The sequence below is a fragment of the Mustelus asterias genome, chromosome 25 (assembly GCF_964213995.1).
Source record: "Mustelus asterias chromosome 25, sMusAst1.hap1.1, whole genome shotgun sequence".
Taxonomy (NCBI): domain Eukaryota; kingdom Metazoa; phylum Chordata; class Chondrichthyes; order Carcharhiniformes; family Triakidae; genus Mustelus; species Mustelus asterias.
Window position 1 is genome coordinate 34,991,271 of NC_135825.1, and position 25,861 is coordinate 35,017,131.

At 41.9% G+C, this 25,861-nt stretch overlaps 1 protein-coding gene across 1 annotated transcript in view; it reads right to left on the reverse strand.

The window, feature by feature from the left end:
* Window positions 1–16,424, reverse strand: part of LOC144511891 (ADP-ribosylation factor-like protein 8A) — a 55,223-nt gene extending 38,799 nt beyond the window's left edge. Inside the window, exon 1 of the mRNA XM_078242322.1 lies at window positions 15,930–16,424. Coding sequence (XP_078098448.1) covers window positions 15,930–16,052 — 123 coding nt within the window. The 5' untranslated portion in view covers window positions 16,053–16,424. The remainder of the gene's footprint in view (window positions 1–15,929) is intronic.
* Between the last annotated feature and the right edge of the window lie 9,437 nt (window positions 16,425–25,861).

Below are 25,861 nucleotides of genomic sequence, written 5' to 3' on the forward strand. Positions count from 1 at the left end.
TGTCCACAATCTACAAGGCACAATTCAGGAGTGTGATGAAATACTCTCCACTTGTCTGGATGAGTGGAGCTCCACCAACATAAGAAGGTCGACACCTTCGAGAACAAAATAGCCCACTTGATTGTCACCCCTTCAACAAACTGACTCCTTCTACCACTGACAAACAGTAGCCATGTGTACCATTTACAAGATGCACTACTGGAACTCACCAAGGCTCCACGTGCAGCATCTTCCAAACCCACGGCCATGACCATCACTTGGAGTACCCACCACCTGAAAGGGACGTTTTTTACACAGAGGGTGGTGGGGGCCTGGAATGCGCTGCCAAGTAGGGTGGTGGAGGCAGGCATGCTGACATCGTTTAAGACTTACCTGGATAGTCACATGAGCAGCCTGGGAATGGAGGGATACAAACGATTGGTCTAGTTGGACCAAGGAGCGGCACAGGCTTGGAGGGCCAAAGGGCCTGTTTCCTGTGCTGTACTGTTCTTGGTTCTTTTTTGTTCTTTCTCAAGTCACTCACCATCCTAACTTGGAAGTATAGCGCTGTTGTTTCACTGATGTTGGATCAAAATCCTGGAACTCCCAAACAGCACCGTGGGTGTACCTATATCACCGCGACTGCAGCAGTTCAAGGGCAACTAAGGATGGGCAATAAATGCTGGCCTATCCAGCAATGCCCATATCTCATTGAAACATATTTAAAATCAGCACAAGCAATGAATAACAAATACATGATAAAACCAAAAATTCTAGCCTCCAACACTAATGGAAATATTTGTGGAATGCCATCGAAATTATATACTTTTCTTTGCACCAGTCTAAGAATTACAGATATTTCACCTTCCCATGCTACAATTTACATGATTTTAGCTTTCAAAAGGTACTGAATACTTCAGTTCACACACTATCGCCTACTTGGAGAAGCAGAGATTAATTTTCATGTTCTACCAACATTCTTAACTATTTCCAGCAGAGAACGAAAGCATCCTCGGCTAAAAATTTTCTTTTGCTCGCTCGTCGAGAAGAGGCAACTAGATTTTGTTCTGCACCTATTTTTGACTATGGGAACCTGGACAGGAAGGCACAGTTCCATTTTAATGTTGCTATGGTATCTTAGAAAGGCAGCTCTCAATTGCACATAATAAAGAAAATGGATTAGGGAACATACCTCACTTGCGTATGTGTAACACAAAATGGTTGATACAAGTTTCCACTGCGTTAAATGTGTTCAAAGGTCGTCAGAAGCAATTAAAACTTCCAATCAATTTAATATAGAATTGATTCAAATAAAGAGATACATTTTCAATTGTAAATAAATAATTTAGAAATTTATAAATAAAGGAATATTATTGATAATCTGAGGTTGAATTATTGTCCAATGCTTATTAGAATCAAGCTATACAACTTAGATCATTTATAGCTCAAAAAATATGAATCGCATAATGCAAATTGAATGATTTAATTGAACAACACGAAAATGAAGAGTGTTGAAGGGGTTTTCTTGAGAACCCAGTCAGCTGACTTTATCTGGCAAGTAGCTATGCAATTAAACTCCCCACATTTGATTGCTAGTGGAAACTGACTACATAGTAGAAAGGTGTAAATTGATGAACATTATATTATTAATATGTATTTTTAAGTGCTACTTCCAAGAGACCCCTTCATACACCTTTCACTGACAGGGGGGCTAGAGATGAATACGGTACAAGCAGTACCCGGCTGTTTTACCCATTGCAAACAAATCTGATACTATTTATACCAATTAGCATACAAAACAAAAACATGGCAATCTCAAATCCTGGCTGTGGAAATGGGAACAAACTAACGTCTGTCCCCATAATTGGGCAGCACGGTAGCAGAGTGGTTAGCACTGCTGCTTCACAGCTCCAGGGACCTGGGTTCGATTCCCGGCTCGGGTCACTGTCTGTGTAGAGTTTGCACATTCTCCCTGTGTCTGCATGGGTTTCCTCCGGGTGTTCCGGTTTCCTCCCACAGTCCAAAGATGTGCGGGTTAGGTTGGTTGGCCAAGCTAAATTGCCCCTTAGTGTCCCGGGATGTGTAGGTTAGAGGGATTAGTGGGTAAATATGTAGGGATACAGGGATAGGGCTTGGGTGGGATTGTTGTCGGTGCAGACTCGATGGGCCGAATGGCCTCTTTCTGCACTGTAGGGTTTCTAATCAAATAAATAATAGAAGCACCTTTTGTACTACAAGATGAAGCATTAATAACAATGTATATGTTAGGAAACTTGATATTGTTTGAATTAGAATAAACACAAGTCACACATACTGTTTAATTATGTTGCTTGGTTTTAAAGCATTGTGCATTACAACTGTTTAGGATGCCTCCATGACCTTTTTTGGGTTTTAAAAACTAGCATCAGAAGCCTTTAGCAAATCAATAAAAGCTCGGGTACAGGTACAAAATTAAAAATGCCAACGGAATACTGACATTCATCACAAGTGCCTGGAATAAGGGAAAGCTTCAACTGGAGATCCTTGATTAGTCCCCATTCTGTTTTGGAAATGGCACCTCAACAACCACTTGTATTTGCATGCTGCCAAAATCATAACAAACCATACAAGGCACGAAGATATTACAATATAAAATTTGACAGTCACATAATGAGATATTAGGGCAGATTTCCAAAAGATGGACCAAGGGGTAGCTTTTAAAGAGCGCCTTAAAGGAAGAAAGAAAGAATTGGAGAAGAGGTTTAGTAAAATAACTTCAGAGCTCAAATCTTAGGCAACTGAAAGTACAGTTACCAATGTCAGAACAATTAAAATTAGGGATGCTCAAGATGCCAGAACTAGAGGAGCACAGAGATCTTAGTTGTAGGGCTAGTGGTGCTTCAGAGATTGGGGGAAGATGCCAGGCCATGGACAAATTTGTAAACAAGGATGCAAATTTTAAAATAGAGGTGGTGTTTTAACTGGAATTTGGTGCGAGTTAGGATACAGATAGCAGTGTTTTGGATCATCTCAAGGTTACAGTAGGGGATTGAATGTGGAAGTCCAATCAGGAGTTGGAATAGTCACATCAGGAGGTAACAAAAACATGGATAAGATTTCAGCAGCTGAAGAGCTGAGGCAGGTGAGATGGGTGATGTTATGGAACAAAAATAATATCCTGCTCTTGGAGGGAATATAACAGATTCACCAGAATGATAACAGGACTAAAAACATTAAATTATGATGACAGATTACATACAATGGTTTGTATTCCCTTGAAGTTTAGAATGCTGATTGGTGATCTAACTGAGGCATACAAATGATAAAGGGATTTGATAGGGTAGATACAGGGGGGGAAGGTACTTCTACTAGTGGAAGATCGAAAACAAGAAATATCAAGAGTAATCTTGAACCTGTGCCCGCCATCCATACGAATGTCAGTGGGGGCTCAAGATCCAGAAGTCATAGTTCTCGCAACCTCTGACCTTCCCCCCCCTCACTGGGCATAGAGCATAGAACATTACAGCGCAGTACAGGCCCTTCGGCCCTCGATGTTGCACCGACCAGTGGTACCAATCTAAAGCCCCTCTAATCTACACTATTCCAATATCATCCATATGTTTATCCAATAACCACTTGAACGCTCTCAACGTTGACGAGTCCACCACTGCTGCAGGCAGGGCATTCCACGCCCTTACTACTCTCTGAGTAAAGAACCTACCTCTAACATCTGTCCTATATCTCTCACCTCTCAATTTAAAGCTATGTCCCCTCGTGCTAACCAACACCATCCGAGGAAAAAGGCTCTCACTATCCACCCTATCTAATCCTCTGATCATCTTGTATGCCTCTATTAAGTCACCTCTTAACCTTCTTCTCTCTAACGACAACAACCTCAAGCCCCTCAGCCTTTCCTCATACGATTTTCCCACCATACCAGGCAACATCCTAGTAAATCTCCTCTGCACCCTTTCCAACACTTCCACATCTTTCCTATAATACGGCGACCAGAACTGTATGCAATACTCCAAATGCGGCCGCACCAGAGTTTTGTACAGTTGCAGCATCACCTCCTGGCTCCGAAACTCAATCTCTCTACCAATAAAAGCTAACACACCGTACGCCTTCTTAACAACCCTATCAACCTGGGTGCCAACTTTCAGAGATCTATGCACATGGACACCCAGATCCCTCTGTTCATCCACATTACCAAGTATCTTACCATTAGCCCAGTACTCTGTATTCCTGTTACTCCTTCCAAAGTGAATCACCTCACACCTTTCCGCATTAAACTCCATTTGCCACCTCTCAGCCCAGCTCTGCAGCTTATCTATGTCCCTCTGTAACCTGCCACTTCCCTCCGCACTGTCTACAACTCCACCGACTTTAGTGTCATCCGCAAATTTACTAATCCATCCTTCCACGCCCTCATCCAAGTCATTAATAAAAATGATAAACAGCAGTGGCCCCAAAACAGATCCTTGCGGTACACCACTAGTAACTGAACTCCAGGATGAACATTCCCCACCAACCACCACCCTTTGTTTTCTTACAGCTAGCCAATTCCTGATCCAAACCACTAAATCTCATGCATGAACCTCATTTACATGCATCTGCATGCATTTTAATAGAATGACCCCCCTCTCCGTATCTTGACCCCCTCGTCATACCTTCAAACTGTGCCATTACAACAGGTTCACATAGACATGAACCTGTCATGGGGGTCTCCCTAGGGGCACAAGGCAACTAAGAATAGTCCCCAGGGGACAAGGAACATGGCCAAGGGCCAAAGAGGGGACCAGAGGGGTGAAGAGAGTGAAACAAGCTTGAGGGGCTGAATTCCCTGCTTCCGTTCGAATTTTTAAAAATAGACACTGGAATTCAAAGGCTGAAGTCAAACAAATACAGGTGGAAATGTACTTTTTAAAGAAAAAAAAATACACCTCAGCCTGAAACCTTTGCTTTAAAAAAAAACTGGAGTCTACTGGTATGAATAAAGTAAAATGCAATTTTAACAATGACCGAATATGAAATTAGACCATGGGGTTTTCAAAATAGCTTACCAGAAACATTAAATCTGCTGTACCTGGTAGTACCATAAAGACGCTTTGCGCTTCAAGGCTCAAGTTAAATTAACATTTAATTAACCAAACCACAAACCCACCAAAAAAAAAATTTGTCCTTTTCTCATCTCAAGATTCAATTTGTTCACGTCCCATTTTGCACTTCCATAAAATTCATCATGTCTAAACCACAGCCACATATATTCTGTACTACAATAAGTTCTGCTCATCCATCACACTTGTATTCGCTGGCAGAGAATTTAGAATGCTCATGCTCAGGTGAAAAGGCAAGTTGTGAGAGGGATACAAACAGTTTACAAAGAGATATTGCTAGATTAAGTAAGTGGGCAAAAATTTGGCAAATGGAGTATAATGTGGGAAAGTGTGAAGTTGTTCATTTTGGAAAGGAGAACAAAAGAAGAGTATTACTTAAATGGAGAAAAACTACAGAAAGCTGCAACACAAAGATCCTTGGGAGTAATTGTGCATGAAACACAGAAAGCTAGCACACTGGTGCAGCAGGTAATCAGGAAGGCTAATGCAATGTTGGCCCTTATTTCAAGGAGGTTGGAGTATATGAGTAAGGAAGACTTGCTGCAACTATATAATGGTGCTGGTGAGATCACATCAGGACTAATGTGAGCAGTTTTGGTCCCTTTATTTAAGGAAAGATATTATTTCATTGGAGGCAGTTCCGAGAAGGTTCACTAGGACAATTCCTGATTTGGTGGAATTATCTTATGAGGAAAGTTAAACAGGTTGAGTCTCTACTCATTGGAATTTAGAAGAATGAAAGATGATTTCATTGAAACATAAAGAACTTTTAATGGGCTTGACAAGGTAAATAGTGAGAGGATCCCCTTCACAGGAGAGTCTAGGACCGGAGTGCATAGTCTCATGAACAAAGGGGCACATCTTAAGACTGAGATGAGGAGGAATGCACGATGGCACAGTGGTTAGCACTGCTGCATCACAACACCAGGGACCCCAGTTCGATTCTGGCTTGGGTCACTGTCTGTGCGGAGTCCGCACATTTTCCCAGTGACTACATGGGTTTTCTCCAGGTGCTCCAGTTTCCTCCCACAGTCCAAAAGACATGCTAGTTAGGTGCATTGGCCATGCTAAATTCTCCCTCAGTGTACCCAAACAGGTGCCGGAGAGTGGCGACCAAGGGGTTTTCACAGTAACTTCATTGCAGTGTAAATGCAAGCCTACTTGTGACACTAATAAACAAACTTTTTTAACCTTTAAATTTGTTCTCTTAGAGGGCTGTGAATCTTTGGGCTGTTGGGACAGAGTCCTTGCATATATTTAAAGCTGAGATAGATAGAAATCATTAAGGAAATCAAGAGTTATGGGGAAAGGCAGGAAATTGGATGAGAGGAATGTCAGATCAGCCATGATCCTATTTGTGGAGCAGGCAGGCCTCCTTCTGCACTGTAGGGATTCTATGATTCTGAGGGGCCAAACGACCTACTCCTTCCCAATTTTTATGGTCATGCACATCTCCAAGGGCTCATCCAAATCAGAATCACATCCAGCCTTGTGCTAACTCCACATCTTATTCTCGGTCATTGAACCACAGTATGCAGACAATACTTGCGTCTGCGCACATCCCAGGGTGAGTTCCGAACCATCATCAACACCTTACTGAGGCATACAAGAGCATGGGCCTTACAGTAAATATCCATAAGACAAAGGTCTTCTACCACCCTTCCCCTGCCACACAGCACTGTCCCCTCTTTATCAAAATCCACAACGTGGCCTTCAACAACATGGACAACTTTCCATACCTTGGGAGCCTACTGTCAACAAGGGCAGACATCGACGACAAAGTTGAACACCACCAGTGTCAGCACAAACTTTGTTCACCTGCGGAAGTAAGTGTTTGAAGATCAGGACCTCAGACCTGGCACCAAGCTCATGGCCTACAAAGCAGTCTAGATACCCACCATCCTATATGGTTGACAGATGTATACTACATATAGAAGGGACCTCAAAATCCTGGAGAAATACCAGCAGTCTGAGAGATCCTGCAAATCCATTGGCAAGATAGGTGCACCAATGTCTATGTTTTCGCTCAAGTCAACATCTGCAGCATCGGCCACACTCGATTAATTCCACTGGGTAGGCCACATTGTCTGCATGCCTGACATGAGACTCCAGAAACAAGCGCTCTACTTGACATGGCAAGTGAGCCCCAGAAGGGCAGAGGAAACACTACAAGGATGCCCTTGAAAAAGGGCCACATCCCCACCGACACCAGGGAATCCCTGATCTAAGACCACCCGGAAGTGGGGGGCAAAGCATCTGGGAAGAAACTGAATACTAAGTTTCACCACCAAGATCAAGCTGAAGCCAAGCATCTACAGCAGAACGAGGGCATGGCAACTTGGGCACTCTACCCACCGTTCTCCCAGCCACCATCTATCCCACCTACAACAGAGACTGCATTGGACTTCTCAGTCACCTAAGAATTAATTTTTAATGTGAAAGCAAGTCATCCTCAACTTCGAGGGACTGTCTAAGAAAACATGGTCTGGGAGGAGGTTTCTGTGAAGAACTGCAATGTACTGTAGCCATTTCAACTGATCTGGCTAGAGGGATATGCAAACTTCTGTTGCAAATGCACAAACAAATTCATGGGAGGTAGAAGCACTGAGGGTAGGCAGCGTGGCCCTCAATTTTATTTTTTAAAATTTGCTGAACAATTAGGTCCAGGAAAAATTTCATTACAAATGCAGCATGAACCAGTTCCTAATTTCTTCTTACACTTTTAATTACATTCAAGTTCATAACATGAGCTATGCTTCATGAAGTTTCATAAACTACATGGTTTCAAAAACCATCTGAACCATTTATTTAGCACCATAAAGAAAAATAGAAACATTATACTCCCCCATTTCTAGTGGGCAGAGAATTGGAAATGTTGCATTTAACGAGATGTTGTTAATATTTAATGCTAATGTGAACAAATTACATATTCAAGGAGTCATCACTCAGCTTCACTGTTTCCAGTGCTGCCGTTGCTAAAATACAGATCAAGTTACTGAAATATTATACAATTTAGAAAGCAAAAAAGGTAACCAGGTGATACAGAGCAGGAGATACTTTGAACTCAGACTGGATTCCAATCCAACTGTGGCCTGAACAAGTCTCCTATCTACAACCGATTAGCATGTACTGTGGTCTCAATCCAGTTCCTCATGAGTACAGGCCTTTAGCATAAAACTGGTCCTCGCTGCTTGATTTGGCACTGACAGTCTTATCTCCAGATTGTTTGTGTAGCAGTCTGGGACATACTTACGGAAGTAGAGTGAATTTTAGTCTGCAGGTGACCTGCAAGTGCTTGACGCCGATAGTAGAGTCATGATTATTACAAACTAAAACTCGCAAAATTAGCACAATATTTGCTCATCTCTCCAAGAGGACAAATTTAAGTAGAATTTATAAACTTGGCACTTTCTCCAGTCAACATACTAATCCCTTTATGTTGTAATTAAGAATTTAGTAAATTGCAATGTGAAATTTTTATAGCAAATCCGCTATAAAATGCTACTCAGCAGTGCTATTATAGATTTTGTCCTTCAGCATTGGTGTCTGCTGAGAGTTTAGAGTTGTCTCATACTGGGGGAGGTACTGGTGGTTATGAATCTGTCAGTGGTAGAAGCAATTTAAAATGATGAATTAAGAGCAGCTTGCAAAACTTATTGCACAACATTAAAGCAGACTGGTTCTTGGCATTTTGCTGTAGTATTTTGATACGCACAGTCAATAATTCAAATGGTAACTCTGCAATGATACACAGTTTATTAGACTCTCAGATAGCAACCTCTATAATTTTTCAATTTATACGCCTACTTAAAAATGAGCTTTTCTGCTCAAAACTTAATGCAGAAACATTATAGTCTTTATTGGTTAAGAAGAAACAGACCAGAGAGAACTTGGGCCGATATCTTAATATCAACTTCTAGCAGCTTTCGATTGCGAAATTTCATTAAAACAGATGATACGAGTCTTATATTACGATGTATGCTATTTGGGATCATCTCTTTCGCAAAACAGCGAGAGAGATGCAGGGGAATGAGTCGAAAGAGAGAATGTCAAGTAAAAAACATGAAGCAGGATATCTTCAGCCAACAAAGCAGAAAGAACAGGATTGCGACTTATGGAGTTTGGAAAATTAAACGTCACAGAATGTTGTGTTTTCTTGCTTCTAATAGACCAGACAAGACTGCATACTAACTATATTCAGTATTGTAATTGTATATTGTGAATTACATAAATGCTACTCATGCTGAGTGGCCTACTCCTGCTCCTAATTTGTATGTTCATATGCAGATGCATATGAACACTCAATTTCTGAATTATATACATGCTGATTTTGATATCTGCGTAAGACTCCAAAGTTTCACTTGTACTGTTTCTGGGCTGCAAGGTTAAGCATCATTATAAGAACAAAATCTTGTCATCAAAATCTTGCCATTGAATACCAGCACCACTCCCCGCACACAAAAAGGTAGGTGGGATGTTCAGTGATGCAAAACATTTGTAATCAGAAGTCATGTCCAATGAACCTAGTTATTGCATTCTGCAAATGTAACAATTTTTTGACACTCATCGGGAGGTTGGCAACAAGCTAATGATGCAATAGCTCAAATAGTCAAACAATTTGTGGCTGTTCACAACTCACGCCTTCTCTTTATCCCGACACGAAGGGTTGGATGATTTACTCAATATTTGGCTACACATTTAGTTTACCTTCATATTACCAGCAAATTCAGGATTAATGGCATGATGCCTTAACCACTCTAGATTGTCTGATTAAAGCATCTGGGAGAAAAACTGTCAGGGCGTGTAGATTATTGCAAATGAAGAAGCAAAATCCAATCAAAGGCATTGATTTATGCAAGTCACATACATGCTGTTCTTCATTGACAAAGGATTTCTCTTTCGGACCTTTGCAACCTGACAAGATACTGGACATTTTTCACAACATAGCAAAGGTGGCACCCAGTTATGTAATGCTTGATCATTTATTTGTCAACAAACAGATCGCAAAGATTGGAAGAGCGTCATTGCACCACTAAAATTTGAGAAGGAACTAACTAACATGGTGCATAAGGGAGTGACTATGCACATTATCTATGCAAAGTTTATTTATTAATCACAAGTAGGTTTACATTAACAATGAAGTTACTGTGAAAATCCCCAAGTCGCCACACTCCAGCACTTGTTCAGGTACACTAATGGAGAATTTAGCATGGCCAATGCACCTAATCAGCATGGACGGTGGGAGATACCAGAGCACCCAGGGGAAACCCACAGACACGAGGAGAACGTGCAGGCTCCGCACAGACATTGACCCAAGCCGGGAATCAAACCCAGGTCCCTGGCGCTGTTGGCAGCAGCGTTAACCACTGTGCCACTATACTGCCCTTATGTGGACTTCAAAATGAGGCTTAAGGTGATCTACTGATACACATGAGGTGAAGATTATTCATTATTACTCACATGTATACCCAAAGTGACTTTCCAGCCTAACAGATGGTGTTTGAGTGCCCGGAAAACTAAAATATTTAGTACTTTGTGCAAACATAATACAAATTATAAAACCAGTGTCAAATATAATCAACTATTAATACAATGTGAATGAATCAACCTCTGTGGCACAGTGGTTAGCACTGTTTCCTCACAGCGCCTAGCACGGTTTCCTCACAGCGCCAGGGACCCAGGTTCAATTCCTGGCTTGGGTCACTGTGTGTGTGAAGTTTGCACATTCTCCATGTCTGCTTGGGTTTCCTCCGGGTGCTCCGGTTTCCTCCCACAGTCCATAGACATGCAGGTTAGGTAGATTGGCCATGCAAAATTGCCCCTTAGTGTCATGGGGACTAGCTAGGGTAAATGCATGGGGTTATGGGGATAGAGCCTGGGTGGGATTGTGGTCGATGCAGACTCGATGGGCCGAATGGCCTCCTTTTGCACTGTAGGATTCTATGATTTTAAAAGGTAATTGTGCATTAATAATTTTGCAAGTTATTTTCTGACAAAAAAGATTCTACTTCTGCTTTGTGTCAGCTCACATGACACGTTTGGTCATGACATTTGAGTAATGTGAAGTAAACCATTTAGAAAATCATGTGCCAAATACTGCAAAAAAAAATGTAGACTCACATTTCAGGTAATGCTAAGCTAAGCTCCATTTCAGCTAGTTCTAATGCAATGTAACTCCTATTCTGGAAGCAATAAGTTGCAGAATGTCGGAACAGTCAAATGGCAACTGCAAACTGTTCAAGTTGCAGGATGTGAAAATATCATTCATTCAACCAGTTAACCTAGATCAAGCTTGAAGTCATCTAATTACATCTATTCAATTTATCTCGTCATCGCCCTTCCTTTGTTCAACCTTGCACTATGAGCTTCGACATTTCAGCTGGGATTTTCAGTCGCACAGAAGCTTACCACAACAACAGACACCAATTAACCAGTTCAAGTGTTAAGATACTGCATATTCTAAATGCAACTGAATGAATGTTTTGATTGTGGCAAGTAACTTTGACTCTTATACGATTCCCCATTAAGCATTCTGTAATTTGGTTAAGGGATAATCTATTTTTATTCACGTGGGTGTCATATGGGTACTTACTGCCATCACTAATTGAGGGTCTTTCAGAGTCAACCACATTGCTGTGTTTGACCCTGAAGTGGATCTGGAGTCACGTGTAGGCCAGCTCAGGCGAGGATGGCAAATTTCCTTCTCTGAAGGACATCAGTGACTCAGATGGGTCATAATTAACAATGGTTTCTATTCCAGATTTTTTTTTACTGAATTCAAATTTCACCATCTGCTGTGGTGAGATTTGAACCCAGGTCTCTGGATTATTTGTCCAGTGACAGTACTACTATGCGACCTCCTCCCTGGGAGTAAGTTGTTTTTAAAAAGGAGTTCAAATGGCAAATCATTCGCTTCCATAAAAGTTAAGCAGGTTGCCTGTTAATTACAATTCATGACTGAAGTATCAAATTGGCTCTAAACCACAAGATAACGGGCTTCTACCTCACTCCAAGGCTTCAACATATCACTGATGGCAAACATTTCAGTACAGAACGGAGAATGCTGCACTAGTGAATACCAGGATTCAAAGGTAAGGTCGAGAGGCCCTGCTTACCTGCTCAAGCAGTACAAAATTTCCCACAGCTCTATTTAAAGAAAAGCAGGGAAATTGCCCTGATGCCCTGGCAGAACTTTACTCTTTACCCAAACCATAAAAACAGATTTATTTGTCCTTCAACTTAGTCAATATTGGGAGCTTGCTGTGCACAAACTGGTTATTGCCTTAGACTACAGAACAAGTGACAACGCTTGCAAAATAACTTGTTTTCCATGATGCACTTTGGAACATACTGAGAATATAAAATGCACTGCTGCTTCAGCTACTAATCTAGTATTTGATATATTACAATATTTTAACCGCTTGCTCATTTGCAAGAGGTTCACAAACAATTGAGGTGGTGACCTGGCAGAGGTTTACAATATTACCAATGGCTACGATGCGGTATCCATTGGAGAGGGCAAAATAATAGGAGGGTACAAATTCAAAATAATCACAAAAATTACTTTTAAAAGAGAATCATGATTACTTGCCTGAATATGAGGAATATAAAAGAGTGAGCAACAATAGTCAGTTTTGACCATGTGGTACATGGGGGCATAGTGCTATAAAATTTACAAAACATCACAGGATATCAGAATTCAAAAGATGGTGAATTACAAAAGGAATTTTAATTCTTCTATTTAGTAAAATACCTCAATGTACATATACACACACACACACAAATAATATATAATTTTGTAGTTTGAAACATCTCTCAAGTAATAAAATGGTTGTGCTTCTTCTAACCTCCACTCCTCACTTCCTGAAAGCAGTGGCTCATATTTAGAGTATGGTTTTACAGGAGCAGACAGCCATCTGGTGCATCATCCAAGTGGCCGTACTGTGAATCTAGATCATAGTTCTTAAAAATTAATTGGCTGTAGGAAGGCAAAGCCAAAGCTGTGTGCGTGTGTGTGTTACATCCATCTCATTCGAGGCAGCTTCACAGGAGACCTTGGATTGTTTTCATGATCTTTATCCGGTAATATCAAGGCCAACTGTAGCACCAACCATGCCAACAGAGATTAGGAATCAAACGTAGAATCTTCCAGATATGCATAATTCAGTATCATAACCAGATAGCACATTTTCTAAAAGGAGTCATCCAAATCATAGAATAGAATCATAGAAACCCTACAGTACAGAAAGAGGCCATTCGGCCCATCGAGTCTGCACCGACCACAAACCCACCCAGGCCCTACCCCCATATCCCTACATATTTACCCACCAATCCCTCTAACCTACGCATCTCAGGACACTAAGGGCAATTTTTAGCATGGCCAATCAACCTAACACGCACATCTTTGGACTGTGGGAGGAAACCGGAGCACCCGGAGGAAACCCATGCAGACACTAGGAGAATGTGCAAACTCCACACAGACAGTGACCCAAGCCGGGAATCGAACCCAGGTCCTTTTTTGAAGAACAGCTTCAAAAACCACAAAATTAAAAGATTCTGATTTCAAAATCACACCCCTACTGCAGACAGAAAGTGTATTTAAATTAGTAAAAATCCTTCACAAAAAACTCAAATTGATTATTTTCTTTTTTAAAGTATGATTACCAAATACAAGGTCCAGAAGGTCTAAAAACAACACGATTGCGGCTGACCACAATTTGTACATTAGAAAGATATTAGATCAAATATTTAGTTAATCTTCACAATTAATATACTGTAGCATATTCTATTGGGCAATTTACATATCAGCTATCATAAAAATGTTACATTAGTACAAGACTACAAATTTTACTGACTAACAGAGCAGCTGTTAAGTGAAAGGCCTTACGGGTGGGTAATAAGGGACGTATTTTCAACATTCGTGATCAACGGCATCCTTCCATCTATGCAAGATGATTATTCATATAATTTATGTTAAAACTTCTTTCGTAAGTAAAAGCTTAGCTGAAAGGTTCTAAAGTGCACTTTAGAACCGAAGAGAAATTGAAAAAATATACTGACATGAATCAACAATTTTAATAATAATCCCTCTCTTACAAACCAGGCCATTTAGTCTTAAGAGCAATCCTGCACCTATACCCTGTTTGTATCAAAATCTTTCCTGACTCGTAAATGGTACATTCCAGTGTGGAATTGAGCCATTAGGCAGGAAGATGCTCGGTCCCACCCTCAATCTGTGCTGAGCTAGTCAATCCCAGCTAGGTTAAAGTATGGGGAAAGAGTACCACACATCATGCAAAATCTGGATTAGGCTAGACTGTAAGCACCCCCACCCAAGCTCACAGAGTCTGCAAGTTATTCACCAATGGAGCTTACATAAAACTTGAATGATATATATAGATGGGCAATTGGTGCTAATGGAGACAGACATTTTTCTTTTAAAGTGGCAGTTATTGATTTATTTGAACAGAAAACTGGGATTTAGTGTAAGGAGGCTACAAAGATATTTGTTAATAGTTTGAAATTAAATCCAGTAATTGAATAAGTTTTCTCCTTTTGATTCAATTAATTATCACATTCAGAGTTTTAAAAGTGATCAGCCTTGGGCAAAAAATATCCTGAAAACATTGCAAAACCATTTATTTCCTCTTTTGTGTTCTCATTGTGCAAAGGCAGGGGTGGAGGAGAGAGAAAGAAAGTAGAGGCTGACTTGCAGGGGGAACAGTGGAAGAGTGCAACCCCATTTGAGGGGGAAACAAGTTGGACAGAAAAAGATAGAGCTGTCCAAGGAGTACTTCTGGGATTGGGAGAGATAGTTGGCATTAGCACTTTAAAGAACCCAGGTTACAAAATAATGTATTCTCCAACTTGCCGTAGTTTGTCACAGGAAATCCAGTTAGTTATAATGAACATTCTATAAGTCATATTGCTGGAATGAGAGAAATCTAAAGCAGATTAAAGATCAGTGCTATAATAATGACTTGGCTCATGTTTTCTCTTTCTACTCCAGTAAACGTACACAGAATTGTTTCGTAACCACAAGAAGTTGTACAAACACAGAACTGAGATAAAGCAGGCTCAGGGTCCTATCAAACCTATTGATTTGTCATATGATGCAACCAAACTGCAATCCATCTATTGCAAAAAATCTGGACTAAAAGACGCTCAGCAGAGTATGCAAAACATTGCAGAGCATTATTGTTTTTGTAAAACACCCTCTTGTTTGGGTATGATTCATGAATACTCATAACTAGGGTGTAACCCCAAAATGAGTTACAATTCCAAGACGGATTCTCTCTCACAGCCCCCATGAATTGTGTTTTTTTCAAATACATCAAATGTTCCACATTTTGGATACTTGCATTTTTCAGAGATTACAAATGTCACATGTTCACTGCAGACCAGCAAACATCTTCATGACACTCACCCAGGGAATGGAAATTTTAAAAAAACACACAGGCCACACACACCAATGTTAGCTGGATATACTGTAGGGCCGCAGAGAGTTAAGAAACCACTCAGGAAGTTAAAGCTGGACCATGCGCAGAATTGTGTATGCTTTTTTTCTAATTATCAAAACACCATCTTTTCTAACACTAAATGGAAATGTACATTTTCAATCGCTGATAGAAAAAAAAAGGCAAAGTGTTTTGCCAACGTTGCAAAATGCTTCAAAACTGGTGGGAAAGATTTGTTTCTAACCTTCATTTCATATTTTTAATTACATAAATAAGTAAGATTGCTCCCACATGAGACAATTGAACTGGGTTGATTTCCATAGGGTTTTTCTGGCACCTCCCTGTTCTCTGAATATTGAGGATTTTTTTTTGGTTGTGTTTGTACTGATTCTCTTACCGCTATCACGTTGACAAACGTCGTCTTGCCCGAGTACTGCAGCCCCACCAGGGTCAGCTCCATCTCCTCCTTCCAGAAAAGGGACTTGAACCAGTCCAGCAGCTTGTTGAAAAGGGCCAACATCTTCCTGGTTGTGTGTGTGTTCCTTATTTTTCCCCCTGTTGTTGAGGGGGGAGTGAGGGAAGGATTAAGGGAAAGGGGGAATGAGGGAAAGGGGGAAGGAGGTGGTTGGGGAAGAGATGAGGAACAAGCTATCCGACGGCCTCTTCTCTCTTCCAGCTCCAGCCAGCAGGCCTTTGGCTGGAAAGGCCCCGCTCTCCTCCTCCTACTTCACTAACGCCGCTTCCTCAGTCCCGGGAGCTTCGCAGAGGAAAGCTGGGGGCAAGAGAGACGGAAAGAGAGAGAGAAATGAAAGATATTTTCTCCACAAACCAGCAAAAGGTAACCAGGCTCCCGGAGCCGGCCTCCTGTAAACACACCGCCCCGAGTCCTCCCGCGACCGCTGGCGCCCCCTGGACTGGAAGAGCGGGAACAGCAACCCTCCTTCCCTCCACCTTAGGGTGGGACAGGCCACTCACTGCACCAAGCTACAACCCTGCTCCCCATTTCACTCCCTGAAAAACAGTGGAAACATTCACTCTTTTCCTGGTGTCTGTGTGGGTTTCCTCCGGGTGGTCCGGTTTTCTCCCACAGTCCGAAAGACGGGCTGGTTAGGTGCATTGGCCATGCTAAGTTCTCCCTCTCTGTACCCGAACAGGTGCCGGTGTATGGTGACGAGGGGATTTTCACAGTAACTTCACTGCAGTGTTAATGTAAACCTACTAATAAATAAACTTTAAACAATGAAGTTACTGTGAAAATCCCCTGGTCATCACACTGAGGGAGAAATTAGCATGGCCAATGCACTTAGCCAGCACATCTTTCGGACTGTGGGAGGAAACCAGAGCGCCTGGAAGAAACCCACGCAGACAGGGGGAGAACATGCAGACTCCGCACAGACAGTGACCCAAGCCGCCAATCAAACCCAGGTCCCTGGCGCTGTGAGGCAGCAGTGCTAACCACTGTGCCATGGTGCCGCATGTACCATGCATTACTTTTCACTGTATCCCAATACACATAATAATAAATCAAATCAAAGAGGCCATTCGATCTATTGAGCCTCCAACAGGGCAATTTACCCAGGCCCTATCCCCATAACCCTATATATTTACCCTGCTAATCCCCCGAGCCTGCACGTCTTGGGACATAAGGGGCAATTTAGCATAGCCATCCAACCTAACCCACACATTAGTTTCCTGCCAGGGGTAAGTTAACTAAGGGGAGAGATACAAAAATGTCCAAAGGGGCAATTTTTGCACACACAGGGTGGTAAGTGTCTGGAACAAGCTGCCAGAGGTAGTAGTAGAGGCGGGTACAATTTTATCTTTTAAAAAGCATTTAGATAGCTACATGGGTATGATGGGTATGGAGGGATATGAGCCAAATGTGGGCAATTTGGTTTAGCTTAGGGGTTTTTTAAAAAAAGGGCAGCATGGACAAGTTGGGCCGAAGGGCCTGTTACCATGCTGTAAACTTCTATCTCTAACTAAGTGAGGTTTATCCTGGCAACACAGCAAGAGCTGTTACTGCATTAGAAAATTTTTCAGGATCAGTCAGAAATTTCATGTTACCTACCCCTGCTGGGTCAGGCAATAAGAGGTGTATGGGCTGCCCATTGAGATAATGAAATGGGCAAGGCTAATCACACTACCACCCCCCATCCCCCTCTCCCTGCCCCCAACCCCAAGAAATGTTGCCAAGATAACGGTGAGGCTAATGGCGCTGCTGTTATTGGAATGCAAGTGACGCAGAATTTTTAGGCAAGGTTGAGTAAGTGTGGAGTGGCATGAACTTGCATAGTAGATAGATACCAAGTAAACTTGCCACAGGAAGTTGTCATTTTAAGTATATTTGCCCTTGGAACAAAGGAATGTTTCCATTACTGTCTCTGATACTGAAAATTAACTATTTCAAGTGGAATCTCCTTCAGATTTTAACACATTTTTAAAAAGGCATCTTTTATTTTTATTTCTGTCCCTCATTCTCTCTTTCAATCCAATCTTTCTTACCCTTTAATAAAAGCAAAATATTGCAAAGCTGAAATAAAAACAGAAAGTACTGGAAAAATCAGCAGGCCTGGCAGCATGTGGAAAGAGAAACAGAGTTAACATTTTTGAATCCAAAATAACTGTTCTTCCAGCAGTTTCTGTTTTTTTAATTTCTTTTCCTTCATTTCTGTTTCTGTATTTCATTTAATATTGAACTCATCATTCTCGTTTACTCTTCCTTATTCAGATCTTACATTAAAACCTTGGCTCCCTCCTACTTGTTCTCAACATGTTACCATTCAGCAACATCATCTGAAAACATAATGTCAAGTTCCACATGTACACCGACAACACTGAACTTAAGATGGTAATTGGCTATCCTTCACCATTTCAATGGAAGAGCTTTAATACGACAATGGCATCTAGACCTGCCGATCAATGGAAGATGGGTTTTCAAATAATGTCATTCAATGAGATGATCATAACTGGAATGTTTGATGGCATATCAAACATCTTCATTGTGTGTCAATTGCATGAGTCAATGGGCGGGATTTTATGGCCTCGCTCGTCCCGAAACCGTAAAATCCCGCCCGAGGTCAACAGACCTTTCCATGTTCCGCCCCTCTCCCGCTCCGATTCCCATGGCGGGCGGGATGGTAAAATTCCAGCCAATGACTCCAACCCATTCTATGGATAATGAGATACGTTGATGCTGCCATCACATGACTGAAACTTGCTGGAAAGGGAGCCAATACCTTATGAATCCTCAAGGGAGCTCAGCAAGTCAGCCTGGGACCAGCACTTCAGAGAAAAAGATCTCACCGAACAAAAGGACAGAACTCTGCCTCAAAAGGTCAATTATAAGCACTGTGAACAAGTGACTTGTTTCTTGATAGTCTGTTAGGAATTCAAGTGCATGTTACATCTCTATAAATTATTTTGTGTGTGTGCCTGCTTGTTTGGGGAGTGGGTGATTGTAGGATTTATATTTTGGGTGATGTGAAAATAAATGCTTTTTAACTCTTTAGTTTGTTTAAACTTGCAAGGAAGCCTGCTTGTGTCTGTTCTATAAACTCACAGCACTCAAATGGGTACTCCTTCTCAAAAATAATCCTGTTGCTGCTCGCTGAGGTGTGAGCAAAGGGGAAAATTATCCCACTTCTTTCCATATCCATAACATTTATGTGCCTCAACTCAGCTGCTGCATAGGCCCTTGTCTATGCCTTTGTTATCCCGAGACTTGACTGTTCCAACTCACTACCGATGCTCTTCCACTTTCCACCTTCATGTTTTTAAGCTCACCAAAATCTCTGTTATCATGTCCTAACTTGCACTTAAAGTCCCATTCACTGATGACCTCTGTGCTTGCTGTCCAACATTGACTCACAGTCTGGCAACATTTTAGTTTTAACATTTTCATCTTCCCTTTCAAATTCCATGAGAGTCTCCATTCTTGTAACTTTTTCCAGCTCCACAACACCCTAAGATCTCTGCATTCCTCCAATTCTGGCCCGTATTCCTCTTCAATTTTAGTCACTCTACCATTGACCAAGGGCTTTCAGCTACCTAGGCCCTTAGCTTTGTAATTCCCTCCCTAAACCTCTCCACCTCTCTCTCCTCTGACACTCCTTGAAGCCTACCTCTTTGACCAAGTTTTCATTACCCTGCCTTAATATCACCTTCTGTGGTTTTGTATTAATTTTGCAAGGTAGTTACAGCACAGAAACAAGTCATTTGATCAGATCAATGTCAATTTTATTTGATAATCCCGTGCAATGACTTGGGATCTTTTATGATTTTGAAGGCACAATATAAATGTAAAATAATGTTTTTGTTCTTGGGTTGATTAAGAAGCTACACAATTGCACATTTCCAGATGCTGCACTATTTTAATGTAACTTTTTGAGCAATTTGCAAGGCAAAATATGTTGATTAAGCAGGCAAGGGAAAGTCTAACTAGTGGTGGGCATTATTAATTGGCCTAAGCAGCTATTTTTGCGTTGTTATGGCTACATCAAGGGTCTGCTAAGTGTTGTATTTATGTTCAGAAATCTGACACTGTTTGTAAACCATGATGAACATGTGGAGATCTCGTTATTTTAATGAGTGACATACATGTAAACAGATTCAGATTTGTGAGCCAAAATAGCTGATTGCCACTTAGGGTTGCCAACAATCAAAGAGGCTATCTGTGTTTTTCTAGCTGAGAGTTAAATGTACTGATTATCTACCCACATGTTGTAGGTTTGTTTTATGGTTTATAAACATATTGGGCCTGAACCTCCACAGAGTGGTAACCCGAGTTGGATTGCCATTCTGTTCCTAGTTTCATACCTGGAAATCCAACCACTCCTTTCTTGGCAACCTTCGAACTCGAGCCAGGTGAGAATTGTGTGGGGCTGCACACCCTGAGGCCTTTAGTTGAGGGCTGGAGAGTTGGAGATAAGGAAGCCATGCCCCCAATTTTATGACATTAGCTGTTAAATTTAAAGGTCCAACCACTATCACAACAGGGCCACATTACATCATAATTCTAAGAGAGCACCAAATGCCAAAACAAAAGCATGAAAGCTCTGTGTCTCAGTGCGAGGAGTGTTTGTAATAAGATTGATGAATTAACTGTGCAGATAGTCATTAACAAATATGATTAATTGGGATCACGAAGACCTGGCTCCAGGGTGACCAGGGATGGGAACTCAACATCCAGGGGTATTCAATATTCAGAAAAGATGAAAGGAAAGGGGGGTGGGGTAGCATTGCTGGTTAAAGAAGAGATTAATGCAATAGTAAGGAAGGATATTAGCCTGGACGATGTGGAATCTGAATGGGTGGAGCTGCGGAATACCAAAGGACAAAAAAACACTAGTGGGAGTTGTGTACAGGCCACCAAACAGTACTAGTGAGGTTGGGGATGGCATCAAGCAGGAAATTAGAGATGTGTGCAATAAGGGCACAGCAGTTATTATGGGTGACTTCAATTTGCATATTGATTGGGCTCACCAAACTAATAGCAATGCGATGGAGGAGGATTTCTTGGAATGTATAAGGGATGGTTTTCTCGACCAATGTGTCGAGGAACCAACTAGACAGCAGGCCATCTTAGACTGGGTACTGTGTAATGAGAGAGGATTAATTAGCAACCTTGTGGTGCAAGATCCTTTGGGGAGAAGTGACCACAGTATGGTAGAATTCTTCATTAAGATGGAGAGTGACATAGTTAAGTCTGAGATTAGGGTCCTGAACTTAAGGAAAGCTAACTTTGATGTTATGAGACATGATCGGCTAGGATAAGCTAGCAAAGGATACCTGAGGGGTTGACAGATAAGCACTGGCAGATATTTAAAGAATTATAAGAACACATGGATGAACTTTAAGAGCTGTACATCCCTGTCTGATGTAAGAGTAAAATGGGGAAGGTGGCTCATCCTTGGCTAACAAGGGAAATCAGGAATAGTATTAAGACCTAAGCAGAAGCATATAAATTGGCCAGATAAATCAGCAAACCTAAGGACTGGGAGAAATTTAAAATGTGGAGATGCCGGCGTTGGACTGGGGTAAACACAGTAAGAAGTTTAACAATACCAGGTTAAAGTCCAACAGGTTTATTTGGTAGCAAAAGCCACACAAGCTTTCGGAGCTCCAAGCCCCTTCTTCAGGTGAGTGGGAATTCTGTTCACAAACAGTGCATATAAAGATACAAACTCAATTTACATGAATAATGGTTGGAATGCAAATACTTACAACTAATCAAGTCTTTAAAAAACAAAACAACGTGAGTGGAGAGAGCATCAAGACAGGCTAAAAAGATGTGTATTGTCTCCAGACAAGACAGCCAGTGAAACTCTGCAGGTCCAGGCAACTGTGGGGGTTACAAATAGTGTGACATGAACCCAATATCCCGGTTGAGGCCGTCCTCATGTGTGCGGAACTTGGCTATCAGTTTCTGCTCAGCGACTCTGCGCCGTCGTGTGCCGCGAAGGCCGCCTTGGAGAACGCTTACCCGAATATCAGAGGCCGAATGCCCGTGACCGCTGAAGTGCTCCCCAACAGGAAGAGAACAGTCTTGCCTGGTGATTGTCGAGCGGTGTTCATTCATCCGTTGTCGCAGCGTCTGCATAGTTTCCCCAATGTACCATGCCTCGGGACATCCTTTCCTGCAGCGTATCAGGTAGACAACGTTGGCCGAGTTGCAAGAGTATGTACCGTGTACCTGGTGGATGGTGTTCTCACGTGAGATGATGTGAGATGTGAGATGATGACATAATCTCACGTGAGAACACCATCCACCAGGTACACGGTACATACTCTTGCAACTCGGCCAATGTTGTCTACCTGATACGCTGCAGGAAAGGATGTCCCGAGGCATGGTACATTGGGGAAACTATGCAGACGCTGCGAGAACGGATGAATGAACACCGCTCGACAATCACCAGGCAAGACTGTTCTCTTCCTGTTGGGGAGCACTTCAGCGGTCACGGGCATTCGGCCTCTGATATTCGGGTAAGCGTTCTCCAAGGCAGCCTTCGCAACACACGATGGCGCAGAGTCGCTGAGCAGAAACTGATAGCCAAGTTCCGCACACACGAGGACGGCCTCAACCGGGATATTGGGTTCATGTCACACTATTTGTAACCCCCACAGTTGCCTGGACCTGCAGAGTTTCACTGGCTGTCTTGTCTGGAGACAATACACATCTTTTTAGCCTGTCTTGATGCTCTCTCCACTCACATTGTTTTGTTTTTTAAAGACTTGATGAGTTGTAAGTATTCGCATTCCAACCATTATTCATGTAAATTGAGTTTGTGTCTTTATATGCCCTGTTTGTGAACAGAATTCCCACTCACCTGAAGAAGGGGCTTGGAGCTCCGAAAGCTTGTGTGGCTTTTGCTACCAAATAAACCTGTTGGACTTTAACCTGGTGTTGTTAAACTTCTTATTAAGAAATTTAAAATCCAGCAGAGGAGGACAAAGGGTTTAATTCAGAAGGGGAAAATAGAATACAAGAGTAGGCTTGCAGAAAACATAAAAACTGACTGCAAAAGCTTCTATAGATATGTGAAGATAAAAAGACTGGTGAAGACAAATGTAGATCCCTTACAGTTAGAATCAGGTGAATTCATAATGGACAACAAAAAGATGCAGACCAGCTGAACAAATACTTTGGATCTGTCTTCACTAAGGAGGACACAAACAACCTTCCAGAAATACTAGGGGATAGAGGGTCTAGAATGAAGGAGGAACTGAAGTAAATCCTTATTAGTCAGGAAATTGTGTTGGGAAAATTGCTGGGATTAAAACTTGATAAGTCCCCAGGGCCTGATGCTCTGCATCCCAGAGTACTCAAGGAAGTGACCCTAGAAATAGTGGATGCATTGGTGATCATTTTCCAGCATTCTATAGACTCTAGAATCAATCCAGTGGATTGGAGGGTAGCTAATGTAACCCCATTTTTAAAAAAAAGAGGGAGAAAGAAAACAGGGAATTACAGACCGGTTAGCCTGACATTGGTGGTGGGAAAAATGCTGGAGTCAATTATTAAGGATGCAATAACTGAGTATTTGGAAAGCGGTGACAGGATTGGTCCAAGTCAGCATGGATTCACTAAAGGGAAATTCTGCTTGACAAATCTGGAACTTTTTGAAAATGTGACCAGTAGAGTGGACAGGGATGAACCAGTGGATGTTGTGTATCTGGACTTTCAAAAGGCTTTTGACAAGATCCCACACAAGAGATTAGTGATCAAAATTAAAGCCTCATGGTATCGGGGGTAATGTGAAATGGATAGAGAACTGGATGGCAGACAGGAAGTAGAGAGTGGAAATAAGGTAGGCCTAAAATGGTTATCCAACTACAGACTGTTTGCTTCTAGAAGGTACCCATAGCTTTGACTTTCAAGCAGGATGGTGTTATCTGGAGGCACGAAGGACAAGCAGCTGTGTTTCACTCAAACTGGAAAAAAAACTGACAGAGGAAACATTAAGCTGTTAACATCAACAGAAAATGATGGACATATTCAGTAGATCTGGCAGCATCAATGGAGAGAGGAACCAAGTTAATGTTTTAGGTCAATGGGCTTTTATCAAAATTGTATTTCGAGATTTAAGAACTTATAAGCGAGAGAGAAAAGGCTGAACTGGGGGGAGGAAAAAAAACCAAAACATGATAGAGCAAAAGTAAAGATTGATTTAGTGATAAATCAGATAATAATCAAGACACTCATTCGACCTCGGCTGAAATACTGTGTACACTATAGGAAGGATATGAACACATTGGAGAGAGCAGAAGAGGTTTACAAGAATGATTCCAGTGATGAGAAACTTCAGTTATGAGGATAGAATAAAAACGTTGGCACTGTTCTTCTTGGAGAGAAGAAGACTGATAGAGACGTTTAAAGTCATGAGGGACTAGCCGGAGTAGATAGGAAGAAACTGTTCCGCCTCATACAAGAATTAAGAATGAAAGGGCATAGATGTAAAATGATTTGTATAAGAAGCAAGTGTGATGTGAGAAAAAAATCATTTCACACGAGTGGTTCGGGTCTGGAATGCACTGCTGGAAATGTGGTGGCAGGTTCAACTGATCCATTCAAAAGAGCATTAGATGATTACTTGAATGGAAACAATATTTTCCAATATGGCGGCACGGTAGCACAGTGGTTAGCACTGCTGCTTCACAGCTCCAGGGTCCTGGGTTCGATTCCCGGCTCGGGTCACTGTCTGTGTGGAGTTTGCACATTCTCCTCGTGTCTGCGTGGGTTTCCTCCGGGTGCTCCGGTTTCCTCCCACAGTCCAAAGATGTGCGGGTTAGGTTGATTGGCCAGGTTAAAAATTGCCCCTTAGAGTCCTGAGATGTGTAGGTTAGAGGGATTAGTGGGTAAATATGTGGGGGTAGGGCCTGGGTGGGATTGTGGTCGGTGCAGACTCGATGGGCCGAATGGCCTCCTTCTGCACTGTAGGGTTTCTATGATTTCTATGATTCTATGAATATGCAGGGGTGTGGGGAAAAGATAGGGGAATGGCACTAAGCCACAATGCTTGTTTGGAGAGCTGGTGCAGACATCATGGGCCAAATGGCCTCTTTCTCTGCCGTAACAATTCTGTGATTCTGTGATGTGCAAGGCAAACAGGTGTGGAGGCATTGGCACGTTAGAGAAAAAAAATGGGTATAGGGAGGTGTAAATGGCTACTGCAGAATCATGAGAAGCACGTGGTGTCCAAGGAAAGGGGAGTTGATTTTATGATCTGAAGTTTTTGAACTCAGTTTTGAAGGTGGAAGATTAATCAAAAGATAAAGTGCTATTCCTTAAGCTTGCGCAGAGCTTCATTGGAGCACTGTAGAGCGACGAGGATAGAAAGGTCAGAGTGAAGGTGTAAAGGAGAGGGAATTGGAAGCTTAGGTTTATGCTTGGGGATTAAACAGAGGTGCTCAGTAAATCATCCAGTCTCAATTAAGAAGTCAGGGAGGAGGGGAGAAATTGTGGGAGGCTAGGGAGATCTGGGAGGCACGGGAGTGTGGTCATGCAGTGTAGTGGAGAGGTGCAGGAGGGGTTGGGGACAGGATCATGGAGTCCAGAGAGATGGGGAACGAAGGGATGCATGCTATGACCTGTAAATATATTGATTGTATGATGGATTTGCTTGGGAGCCTTACAAAAGTTCTGTCACACAAAGTCAGGAGTCTGTTCCAGGAGGAAACATAACAGGATAGTTAGAAAATTGGTGGACAGACAAAAAAACAAGGGGTCAGGGTTAATTGGTATTGTTAAATTGGAAAAGGATTAAAATTATGCGTAATCCAGGGATCAGTGCTGAGTGTAAAACTTTATTCGATACATGTAAATGATTT